A 13156-nucleotide genomic window follows, 5' to 3' on the forward strand; every position below is an offset into this window, starting at 1 on the left:
TGTCTGATCACAGCAGGAGCTGCGCGCGCACCCCAGGAACTACTGCATTAAATTACATACCTATACGTAATTTTGCACAGTCGAGCCACCCTGCCACAGTATATATGCGGTGGGTGGTCCGGAAGTGGTTAAAGTAGCACTCTGCAAGCTTCAAATAAAAGCAGCATTTTCTTTTCACATTAGTAGATGGAATGTTTGTTCTGTGTCTCACTTTCAATTCTGCATCCAAATAAAAAGACAAAATTTAAAAACAAACAAAAAGATGACCACTCCTGATGGAGGAAGCCATTTTGTAGGATGAGCAAAAATCCACAAAAATACAAATCCGTTTGCTCTGAGTTTTTCACAGTTTTTATAAAAATGCTATGGGAGGGAAAAACCAGCCCCCCAGGTATTGATGAAGTGCGAACATCATAGCCTTGAAGGCCTGGTTTACACGTGTGGTACAAACAGGTGGTTGAGCCGCATTATAACCTTCTCACTGCAATCCTCTCCGAAAAACAGGTCACTCTTCAGAGCCCTAACTGCTCAGCACCGCTGCATTAAACTACAACGGCAAAGTAATGATGCCGCCACAGTTAAAAATGAACTACTATGGGAATGGTAGAGGACAGGCGGGCTGGGATAAGGAGCAGGCACAGCAGCCACTGGTCTTACATACAGGATATTAGTCAATGGCTAATGCTTTTTGTTAAAAAAAAGGTAGAAACTGACATTTATAATACGGATTTAAAATATTTGCTGGGAGTTCGGATTTAAGATCAGAGCTGACAGGCAAACTGACTGCAATTTGGAGGACGAGCTCTTAAAATGTAACATAGGATGGCTTCCCAAAAAGGGCAGCAGCTTCACTTGAACTAAATAAACAAAAAAAAAAATCAATCAGTCTTTACTGGCTTCAAGACTTGGCCTACCAGCGGCTCCTCCTGATGGACAAGAAACTAGTAGGACTAGGACGGACGTATAAACAACACACAGCAAATGTTACACAGTCTGACTGGTCCATCTTTTGTTCTCATGCGGCCTCTTCGTAAGACAAATAGCGGCAGATATCGGTAAAGAAAGCATAGCCTTAGCTCAGGAGGTAACTTGATATATAGAAAAAGGAGAGGGCCGGCATTGGAGACATTACCAGGAACCCATCTTCAGCAGGGTAGTACCCCATTACGAGGCCTTGGAAAGCTTCATCCTCTATTTCAGGGCAACTGCCAAGGTTAAGCTCCTTGATGAGTTCAAAGGTTAAAGGGAAGGCAGGATCAGGAGGTCATAAAGTGCTGCCTGAGGCGGGCTTGGAGGAATTCGTGCGTTAAGTTGTGTCGTGTAATTATGCCAACAATCTAAAAAAACAACACAGAGCATTAAAAAAGTCTATTATTACATAACCCCAGCAGGTTTTCGCTGAACTGCTTATAAAAATACAAGCAAGTGTTTGCTGCCACCTACTGTACGTAACAAAGTACAGCTACAATATGCCCATAAAAGGTGAAATCGGTACTAATACTAGGTTTTGTGCTACTGTGGATTATTAGTGGACTAGTAAAATATTTTTTTGGACCATTCATGGTTATAAAGAAGCAGCATTATAAGTGTTTATAACTAGGTTAACACTATTCTTGGGAGCAGTACATTTTTATCTTTTACAGCAACAATATGATACAAACTGATCACATGATGTGGTCATTACCAAAATCAGAGATTGCTGTGCTTACCTCTCCTACAGCATTGACCACAGGGAGATGTCTGAGCCCCATGGTTCTGAAGAGGTTAAAGACCTGTGAGACGTGTGTGTTGGGCGACACCGTAAAAGGACTTGGGTTCATGTAGGGAGTGACATCCTGAAATGAACAGAAAGCAAATAGCAATTAAAGGGGTAGTGGGATTCACATTGAGCAACTCAACCTAGCTGCAAGTATCTGCTCTATGTTGCCCTGCAGAAGCAGGACAGGTGCACTTAATTATTTACATGGGTGTGCATAAATCTCAACATTGCACATATTCTTTACCTTATGAGCAGAAATCAACAAAATTTACAGAGTAGTGCAGGGAAAAAAAAAACCCCACGAGACTTCTGTATTCCTCTTCTACTTACCACTATCATCCGCGGATTTAGGAGCGTTAGATTGACGTCATGAATGTCAGGGTAACGTGGGTAATCTTCCAACATCTCTGCATGGGTCAGACGGGGCTGGCTGGCACTCTAATTTAAAAACAATTTAAAATATATTAAAGCTGAAGTTCAACCTTACCTTTTTTTTTCCCCTACACGTGTAACAAGTCCTCTCCTTTAGTTTGCAAATGATAACTCTTAATTCCGTGCACACTTGCATCTCCACAATATAATATTTTGAAGCTGCAACAGCTATTTTTAATGCTTGGTTTCCTGTCCCAACATCATCATCAGTCCTCTATCCTCCTGATCTGTACAGTCATCATATTCATATAAAAACACATCCCTTTAGATCTGCATGCGTCTCCTACACTCCCCGTTCTAATGATCCCCCCACTGCCCTGTCTGAGCCCTGCAGCTTTTGAGCATGGAAGAGCATGTAACCTCCTGCCAGGACATAGTGCTCCTGACTCAGCAGCCAGTCGCCAGGTTATAATACTGTCACAGGAGGGAAAAGGGGGCACACGCCATCAACCTTATGTAAGCTCTAGAACCATCCTCCATGATACTTATACTGCGTTTGGTAAACATAAGTGGGTTGGGGTGGGATTCCTTTGATTGGCAGAGGTGGACAGGCAGGAAGATGACATTACGATCTCCACCTCAGCCAATCAGAGGAAGCCTTGTATTCATTCAAAAAAATACAGGGTTTCCTGGGAACGGCTAAGCAACGCGCAAGTTGGCTCGATTTTGTTCTGGGAACAGGACAGGCATATACTGTATGTGGCTCAGGAGTATTTTAGAAGAAATTTTGAAAGATTCCTGGAGTTCAGCTTTAACTCCACAGCTGATCCAAAGGAAGGCAACAAACCCTTATAAAAAAAAGATTTCTAAATTTACTGCTACTGGGAAATATTGAATTTAAGGTTTTCTAGTAGAAGTTACTGGTTGGAAAACGTTTGGCACCAAAACATCAGGGACCAAATTAACCCAGAACTAAAAGTACTGACAGAAGGGTTGGCTACATATTTAAAGAGCATGAAATCGAATGGGAGGTTTTTGCAGCACTTACAGATTGGGTTTCGGAGTAGCAGACACCCCGGACTAGTAGCGTCACCAGCTGGGAGCGCAGGATAAGGCCGTGGAAAGTCAATGGGCGGAATCGTTCCTCCATAGTCCACTCCTCACTGGGGGATTGGTCAGGGTACAGGTTAGGGTAAGGGGTGTACCTGGAGACAGAGCAATGTTGCATATCAATAGCAGAAAACTTACACAAGGTACATAATACTAGTCTGGAATACAAAGCACAAATCAGGGTCTCTTGCACACTGCCAAAAGAGGGCCATAAAGCATATGTTTAGGCGTATTTCTGTGCCCAAGAAGGACAGACGGATCATACAGCTAGCCTATACAAATCATTGACGGGCTGGATGATACCATGACTGTACAGATACAGTGGGTACGGAAAGTATTCAGACCCCCTTAAATTTTTCACTCTTTGTTATATTGCAGCCATTTGCTAAAATCATTTAAGTTCATTCTTCTTCCTCATGAATGTACACATAGCACCCCATACTGACAGAAAAACACAGAATTGTTGACATTGTTGCAGATTTATTAAAAAAGAAAAAAACTGAAATATCACATGGTCCTAAGTATTCAGACCCTTTGCTCAGTATTTAGTAGAAGCCCCCTTTTGATCTAATACAGCCAGGAGGCTTTTTGGGAAAGATTCAACAAGTCTTTCACACCTGGATTTGGGGATCCTCTGCCATTCCTCCTTGCAGATCCTCTCCAGTTCTGTCAGGTTGGATGGTAAACGTTGGTGGACAGCCATTTTTAGGTCTCTCCAGAGATGCTCAATTGGGTTTAAGTCAGGGCTCTGGCTGGGCCATTCAAGAACAGTCACGGAGTTGTTGTGAAGCCACTCCTTCGTTATTTTAGCTGTGTGCTTAGGGTCATTGTCTTGTTGGAAGGTAAACCTTCGGCCCAGTCTGAGGTCCAGAGCACTCTGGAGAAGGTTTTTGTCCAGGATATCCCTGTACTTGGCCGCATTCATCTTTCCCTCGATTGCAACCAGTCGTCCTGTCCCTGCAGCTGAAAAACACCCCCACAGCATGATGCTGCCACCACCATGCTTCACTGTTGGGACTGTATTGGACAGGTGATGAGCAGTGCCTGGTTTTCTCCACACATACCGCTTAGAATTAAGGCCAAAAAGTTCTATTTTGGTCTCATCAGACCAGAGAATCTTATTTCTCACCATCTTGGAGTCCTTCAGGTGTTTTTTAGCAAACTCCATGCGGGCTTTCATGTGTCTTACACTGAGGAGAGGCTTCCGTCGGGCCACTCTGCCATAAAGCCCCGACTGGTGGAGGGCTGCAGTGATGGTTGACTTTCTACAACTTTCTCCCATCTCCTGACTGCATCTCTGGAGCTCAGCCACAGTGATCTTTGGGTTCTTCTTTACCTCTCTCACCAAGGCTCTTCTCCCCCGATAGCTCAGTTTGGCCGGACGGCCAGCTCTAGGAAGGGTTCTGGTCGTCCCAAACGTCTTCCATTTGAGGATTATGGAGGCCACTGTGCTCTTAGGAACCTTAAGTGCAGCAGAAATCTTTTTGTAACCTTGGTCAGATCTGTGCCTTGCCACAATTCTGTCTCTGAGCTCTTCAGGCAGTTCCTTTGACCTCTCAATTCTCATTTGCTCTGACATGCATTGTGATCTGGAAGGTCTTATATAGACAGGTGTGTGGCTTTCCTAATCAAGTCCAATCAGTATAATCAAACACAGCTGGACTCAAATGAAGGTGTAGAACCATCTCAAGGATGATCAGAAGAAATGCAAAGCACCTGAGTTAAATATATGAGTGTCACAGCAAAGGGTCTGAATACTTAGGACCATGTGATATTTCAGTTTTTCTTTTTTAAGAAATCTGCAACAATTTCAACAATTCTGTGTTTTTCTGTCAGTATGGGGTGCTATGTGTACATACATGAGGAAGAAGAATGAACTTAAATGATTTTAGCAAATGGCTGCAATATAACAAAGAGTGAAAAATTTAAGGGGGTCTGAATACTTTCCGTACCCACTGTATATACGCAAAGCCCATTGTGTACATAAGAACTGGGACTGCCTAAAACACAGACACTTTGCATGAGTTCCAGGAGAAACGGGGGCATAAGGGTGTATATTGGCTCAGAGATAGGTTTTAATTTACATTCCTCAATAGCCACAATGTATGTAAATACACTGTGTGGGCAGCAAGCCCAGACATTACCTTGTAAAAGTAGCATTGAATCCATTCATCACTGAGATGCAAATAGGGATGTTGGAAGGGACATTGCAGCGCCTTGAACTACAGGAGGGGGCGGATAAAAGGCCAGTCCCCTGCACAAGCAGAGAGAGCAGCAGTGACCCAGTATTTATTACAGAAAGCTCCTGCACAGAGGCAAAGTAAAGGAATTGTTTCATTTTGGATTACTGCACAAATTACTACACTATGAAGGGTCTTTTGTTCTTCCCTGATCTTACGGTATACCACTTAGGAGTCATTATCACCAGTGGCGAGCATCTATTTAAACGAGAGATCATCTCTCAATAATCCTATATGCGTATTATATGCTTGCATCTGGTAAGTAGAAATTGTGTCTAATGGTGGTGGAAGAGAGCACAGGATCTCTGCAGCTCTGCATTTGCACGATTTGGAGCACTTTGGTGTATTATGGACTTTTTGTACTTCTGTCATTTTTGATATTTTTGAGGGAGCGCGATTTTAATCTTATTAGTTTTACACTCTGGATTACTGCACGAATCTGAAAGAAACACACAAAGCACCATACTTCAAGAAAAACGTGGGCTCTCGCATTTAGACAAGTTTTTTAAATTTTCAGTCTATACCTTCTCTCCAACATCTGCTGCAGCATGTCCTCCTTTTCAGAGGCTTCTTCTGAGACCAAGTTATCATCACACATGTTACGCAGTTCACTGGATGGGTAAGACTTCATAGACTGACTCCTCTTCCGCTGTTCACCAGCTCTAGTCAGGATGCTGGACTTCTGTGTAAAGGAGACAAAAAAATTACTACATCAGCGTCCCTGACCTTCGCTAACACTGCCCATTTCACAGGGATAGAGGGTGTGTTGCTGTTGCCGTCGGCAGAGAAAAACTTTCCTGTCCATGTGCCAGGGCTGCCATCGGGGGGGCCCAGGCCGCAGTCCATACACATTTAGGGGGCCCAGGCCGCCACCAACCAGTTGTTGCTGGGTCCAAACCCCCCCAGAGCATCCTGCCAAATACCCAGTCAGTGTCCCTGCTGCCACAGCTGCGCTGCTCTCAGCAACAGCGCAGGCTGTTCAGCAATCAGAGCTGTCCCCTAATGTACAGCGGCTGACAGCAACCACCGCCGGTGCCACCTGCTGTTCTCAGTGACAGCATTTAGTGGCTATGATCACCCATGTCCTCGCAACCAATCACATGCTTGCCCCTCTCCCAGGCCCCAGCATTAAGAGGAGGAGGAAGTTCCTCCTCCAAATTTATCCGGTCCCAGTGTCCAAGCCTTCCAGCTTCTACCTGTCCTGTAGGGTCTTCACAATGCTTCCTCCTCCCCTTCCACTACCCCAACTATTTTTCTAAACCTCTTCACTCTCCTTAAGCCACTCTGCTCTTACCTTCTAACTTTTGGGACCGTATTGAAAGGGAATGGGCTCTAGGGACCATGACATAAGGGGGGACTTTGGGGAGAATAATGAAAGTGGGGTCTCATGTAAGGGCGAACTCTGGGACCCTAATTTGAGGGGGAAGGAGGGGGAATTCTGGGGACCCTGATGTAAGGGGGGGGGGGTGATCTGGGGACTCTGATATAAGAAGGGACTCTTGGGACCCTGATGTAAGGGGGGATGACTCTGGGAACACTGATGAAAGAAGGGGACTCTGGAGACCCTGATTTAAGGGGGGGAACTTTGGGAACCCCAATGAAAGGGGTAAACTCTGCTTAAAGGGGTCAGGCCGGGGGGGTGACCTACAGCTGTGTAAGGGTCCCCAAAATTTCTCATGGCTAGCCTGCCATGTGCAGTGTTTCAGGCAGAACAGGACTAAGCAGTGGCATGACGGCAAGGCTGCTTAAAGAATGACAGGCATGCCATGCATTGGCACAGCATCATGCAACTACATGTAGCTAACCGAGGGACGCAAACTGACCATGTCGGCATGGCTCAGTTTCCATGTTTGACATGGTCACAATACTCTGGGGGGGGGGGGTCAGGATCAGGTTTTTGCTAGCAAATAGGAGACTACTAGAAAGAGGAGAAACATTTCCCAGTTCATTTAATAACAAAAAAATGCAATTTAAATGGTCACATAAAGGCCTCATTCACAGGGGTGTTTCAGGGGTTTCTAGGCATACACCTGTGCAAAGGATCATTTTCACCCACAAGGCATACAGACATTCCATGCATCCGCGTGCAGGCAGTTCCAGTCATGTCAATTGGGATGCAGCGACTGCACGGATCAGCTGCTGTGCCCCAGAAGACATGAATGGGGCTGCCTGCACGCAACACCTTTATGCATACATACACCTGTGTAATTAAAGCGAAACTGCACAATGAAGCAACAGTGATACAATAATAGTCATCCTTTTGCTCTCACTTTCTGTCAGCACATAGCGAAGCCCAATTGGCTCCTAGGAACTCCCCTCCTTCTTCCAGCATGAGTGCTGCTGTGCACAATATATAGGCGGTCATCAAGATAGATTCAGGTTGTATATTAAATACATTTTTTTTTTTTAAGGAATAAATTACTCCATTTAAAGTTTTTGCTGCTTTGTGCAGTGCCTTGAAAAAATTCATACCCCTTGTCACGTAAAACGTAAATGTATTTTATTTGGATTCTATGTGATAGACCAACACAAAGAGGCAAACAATTGTGAAGTAGAAGAAAAAGAAAAATGGGAGTTGTGACTTACCGTAAAAATAATTTCTCTGCATTCATTGGCAGACACAGCTCCTTGGGATTCTTGACCATTGGGTTATACTGCCCCCTACAGGAGTAGGACACTAGGCAGAACAAAGGACTCTACTATGCCTATGGGCAGTCCAACGTGGTATACTCCCCCTCTCTATTATAGGTCCTCAGTTTAGTTACAAGCAGTGTCAGAAGTATTACAACTCAATAGAGGGGTAGGTGTTGAGTCCGTCAATGAACGCAGGGAAATAGATTTTACAGCAAGTCAAAAAATGGGATTCTTGACTTACTTTAAAATCCATTTCATTGATATTCATTAACGAACACCACTTCTGATCTTCTTAACCATTGGGTTATATTGCCCCCTGCAGCAGTAGAACACTAGGCAGAAAAAAAGTCTGGCTACGCCTATGGGCAATCCCAGGGGGAATACTCACTCTCTCTGCTAAAAAGGTACTCAGTTTTGTTACAAGCATGGTCAGAAGAATTACAACTCCACAGAGGGGTGGGTGCTGTGTCCATCACTGAAAGAAATGGATTTTACGGTAAGTAAAAAAAAAAAAAAAAATCAAATTTTCTCTTTCGTTTATTGACAGACAGCTCCTGATCTTCTTTACCATTGGGACGCCCTAAAGCAGTGTTAAGCATGAGGGGTGGGAACAGCGAAAAAAATTCCCAAGGCTAACTATAGCCAACCAAGTAAACAGGAGCTCAACCAAAACAACTGGAGCCCACCTGAAAAAAAAAAAACAATACACCCTCAAAAAAGACCAGGTCCTCCTCTAAACAGCAGCCTGAAAAAAATTGTGGCCAAAAGAAGCATCTGCAGGTGCAAACACATCCACTTTGTAGAACTTTGTGAAAGTGTGAACCGATGATCAGATGGCCACCTTGCAACCCTGCATCACTGGCGCCTGATGACAGAAGGCCCAGGAGACACTGAGCACCCGAGTAGAGGGCGCCTTGACAGGGAAAGGAGGAAACGGACCCCTGCTGGAATAGGTCTGAACCATCTGGAAATGGTCACAGAGGAAGCAGACAACCCTTTCCAAGGCCCATCTGTGAGCACAAAATAGTGAGTCTGACTTCCTAAAAGACTCCAAGTACACCCTAATCGCCCGGACCACTGGGCATGCAAAGCAATTTCCTTTGGATGTTTTTGCCTGGGACACAGGGAAGGCAACACAATGTCTTTATTAAAATGAAAATCAGAGACAACCTTTGGAAGGAACGACGGACAGGGGCGAAGAACCACCTTATCTCTGTGAACCACCAAATAAGGTGGACATGGATAACGCCGCCAATTCGGACACCCTGCGCGCAGAGGTGATAGCCACCCAAAGGCCACCTTCTGGGACAGGGTAAGCAGGGGAATCTCCCGAAAATTCTCAAAATGAGGCTTCTGGAGGACTGAGTACCAAATTGAGGTCCCAAGGTGGCAACAGAGACCACACTGGAGGAGCCAAGTGCCAAACTCCCTGAAGAAAAGTAAGCACGAGGGAGTGTGTGGCAAAGGGCCATTGAAAGAAGACCGCCAAGGCTGACACCTGCCCCTTGATAGTATTCAAGGCCAGTTTCTGCTCAACCCCCCGTTAAAGGAAGGTCAAGATACGAGCCACCGAAAAAGAGCGAGGATTACCCCAAGAGACTCACACCACGCGATGTACGTCTTCCACGTGCGATGGAAGATTTTCCTAGAAGTAGCTTTCCTAGCTTTTAACCGCGTTGGAATCAGCGAATCCGACAAACCTATTTTTTAGCACCTGGCTTCAACAGCCAAGCTGTCAAAGCCAGCAAATACAGTGCCTTGCGAAAGTATTCGGCCCCCTTGAACTTTGCGACCTTTAAAAAAAACTGGGGAACTATAGCAGAGAGGGGGGATTATACCACCTGGGACTGCCCATAGGCGTAGTCAAGTTATTTTTTCTGCCTAGTGTCCTAATCCTGTAGGAGGCAGTATAACCCAAAGGTCAAGAATCCTAAGGAGCTGTGTCAGTCAATGAAAGAAAGAGAAATGATAAAAATGATTTTCCCATTTTTTTACAAATAAATATCTGAAAAGTGTGGTGTGTAATTGTATTCAGCCCCCTTTACTTGGATACCCCTAACTAAAATCTAGTGGAACCAATTGCCTTCAGAAGTCACCTAATCAGTAAATGGAGTCCACCTGTGTGTAATGTGATTTCAGTATAAATACAGCTGTTCTCGGAAGCCCTCAGAGGTTAGAGAACCTTAGTGAACAAACAGCATGAAGGCCAAGGAACACACCAGACAGGTTAGGGATAAAGTTGTGGAGAAGTTTAAAGCAGGGTTAGGTATAGAAAAATGTCCCAAGCTTTGAACATCTCACGGAGCATTGTTCAATCCACCATCCGAAAATGGAAAGAGTATGGCACAACTGCAAGCCTACCAAGACATGGCGGGCAAGGAGAGCATTAATCAGAGAAGCAGCCAAGAGGACCATGTCTTTACTCTGGTAAAAAGACTTACAGCTGTAATTTCAGCGAAAGGTGGTTCTACAAAGTATTAACTCAGGGAGTGAATACAAATGCACGCCACACTTATCACATATTTGTAAAAAATTTTGAAAACCATTTATCATTTTCCTTCCACTTCACAATTATGTGCCACTTTGTGTTGGTCTATCACATAAAATCCCAACACAATACATTTACGTTTTTGGCTGCAACATGACAAAATGTGGAACATTTCAAGGGGTATGAATACTATTTCAAGCCACTGCAAATCTGCCTAAACAGCATGGGAAAAAAAAAAAAAAAAAAAAGTAATAAACTCAGTTCATCAATTTTCAGTTTTTGATCTGCCTGTCCCCACCCCAGGTACTGACTTTAAACTTGATGTTGTTGCTGATTAGCTGGTTTCCTTTCATGAACTCCTTTTCATTGCCGCGGTTCTCAGTAACTACAGCGAAGGCATGATGGGCGGTAGTGCGCAGAATGCTGACCAGGGATTGGATGCGGGTATGAGGGTATACATAGGTGAGGTTGGGTTCCATGATATCGCTGGCTCTTAACCTATGACAAGAAGATATTCGAAATAAGATGTATGGCTCCACTCCTTATATTAATTACCCTGTAAGATCTTGGATTCTGGGGTGATGAAACAATCCCTCCCATATCATTTGGGGGGGGGGGGGAACAAACCCTCTCAGTATCCCCATTAGGTTTAATGAAATAGTACTTTTTTTTTCTCAAGACGACCCCTTACTTGTCCATTTCCTCTTCAGTCTCCCACTCCAGCAGAGGCACACCCCTCAGTCCAATATGGACATCATAGATTCCTTTATTGAAGAGATCACCAGTCCATTTCGCAACCTGAAATAGAAAAAAAAAAAAAAAATCCTAAATCAGCCATCAGCCTGCTTATAGAAACCCAGAAGAGTTCAAGCAGAAAAAAAAAAAAGTAGTCCAATTCTGCTTCATTTTTATTTTATTCTTTAAACAAAAAGGTTAAAGAAAAAAAAAAAAAAAAAAAAAGTACACAGAACATAGAAATGCAATTAATTTTGTAAATATAAACTGATAAATACATTTTTTAAAGTCCGTGGAGGAAGGAGATGATCAGAGAGGACTGGATCAAACAGCTTTTTTAAACAATGCAGAGGAGTAACCCCTTAGGATCCACACTAAGGAGAATAAGCACGCTTTACTGTATATACAGACTGATTTTACGGTTGTGGGTTTAGTAACACCTAATCATTCACACGGGATGGCATCTTTACTGTTAACAGTGTTTCAAATTTCAATATGCCCCTGTCCACAGACCACTTTACCCACCACCACACATTTGTGGGGAAGAGACCCTTGTACTCTCAATTTTGGAATAAGCGGCTTTCTCAATGCAGGTGTTTGTAAGCTGGCAGTGGGTTATAGGGGGGAGGGGAATCAGGATGACAGGGGGTAGTGTATTAGGAAGGTATCAGTGGGTTGCAAGGTGTGATGAAGATGATGACAGGGGGTGGGATGTTTGCACGGTTGCAGTGGGGTGCCAGGTGTGATGTACAGGAGGGTGACAGTGGTTGGGGTTTTAGCAAGGTTGAAGTAGGGTGCCAGGTGTGAGGAGGATGACAGGAGGTGGGGTTTTAGCAAGGTTGCAGTGGGTTGCCAGGTGTGATGAAGATGAGGATGGCAGGGAGTGGGGTGTTAGTAAGGTATCAGTGGGTTGCCAGCTGTGATTTTATTCTCCAGAGTCTTTGCTAAAATAATATATATGTTTTGGGGTTCCAAGTAATGTTCTAGCAAAAAATACAGATTTTAACTTGTAAACAACATGTGTCAGAAATAGGCTTGGCCCTTAAGTGGTTAAGTATAGATTTAGGTTTGTCCCAAGCATGTCCAAATCACCTACTGTTGACTGACTTACTACATTCTTCAGTGAAATAGGAGATTTGAGTAAGGGGCATGCCCCCCAAACAGGTCATCCTGGTAACCTGGCTTAGCATACTGTTCCTTGGTGTCCCTTCAGTTTGTTCCGGGTCAGCTGAAGACGTCCAGGTTTTTGGTGATGTCACTTTCTGGCTAAAGTCCCTTGAAGTCTCCCATTGTGGCTGGCAGCCATCTCCCTGTCCTTGCTGGATGTTTTACTGGAGATCGGCACATTACATCTGCTCTTATCCAGCTAACTTTTCATCACTGCCTGGGATTACGGCTCGTCACCATGTAAGATCGATTTTATTATTTCAAATAAACTTGGCATCTTTCTTGAACATTGTGGTACTTTCTTTAGCCCAAAACTGTGTGCATATGCTTGAGTCCAGCTTTTACATTTACCATTAATACAACGGTTTTCTGTTTTTTTTTTTTTTTTTTTATTTTACATTGGAGCGCCGAGTTCTTTTCTGCCATTTTTTAGTGAAATACTTTCGAAGTTTCGTTTTGAACTTTCCTCCTGCTGGTTTGAGGTCATGTCCTTGTGCTTTTGATCTCAGCTTCATATTGAAAATACTGCCCTCCTGAAGCTTAGTCATCCGCTTGAAATATTTAAAGGTTTCAGCCGTGTTCTTTGCTCAATTCCTCTGTATGCAGCCGTTCCATCCCCCTCCTATCCAACTCTTTTTTTTTTGCTGGCCC

General features: G+C 44.0%; 1 protein-coding gene across 1 annotated transcript in view; it reads right to left on the reverse strand.

Annotated features, from left to right (window-relative positions):
- Positions 1-906: 906 nt before the first annotated feature.
- The window catches only part of CLCN6 (chloride voltage-gated channel 6), an 81430-nt gene continuing 69180 nt past the window's right edge, over positions 907-13156 (reverse strand). The window contains exons 17-23 of the mRNA XM_082273550.1: positions 11295-11401; positions 10915-11101; positions 6006-6163; positions 3180-3336; positions 2090-2197; positions 1710-1835; positions 907-1337 (exon numbers count right to left, since the gene is read on the reverse strand). Coding sequence (XP_082129676.1) covers positions 1257-1337; positions 1710-1835; positions 2090-2197; positions 3180-3336; positions 6006-6163; positions 10915-11101; positions 11295-11401 — 924 coding nt within the window. The 3' untranslated portion in view covers positions 907-1256. The remainder of the gene's footprint in view (positions 1338-1709; positions 1836-2089; positions 2198-3179; positions 3337-6005; positions 6164-10914; positions 11102-11294; positions 11402-13156) is intronic.

The sequence above is a fragment of the Pelophylax lessonae genome (genome assembly GCF_965119305.1).
Source record: "Pelophylax lessonae genome assembly, chromosome: 12".
Taxonomy (NCBI): Eukaryota; Metazoa; Chordata; class Amphibia; order Anura; family Ranidae; genus Pelophylax; species Pelophylax lessonae.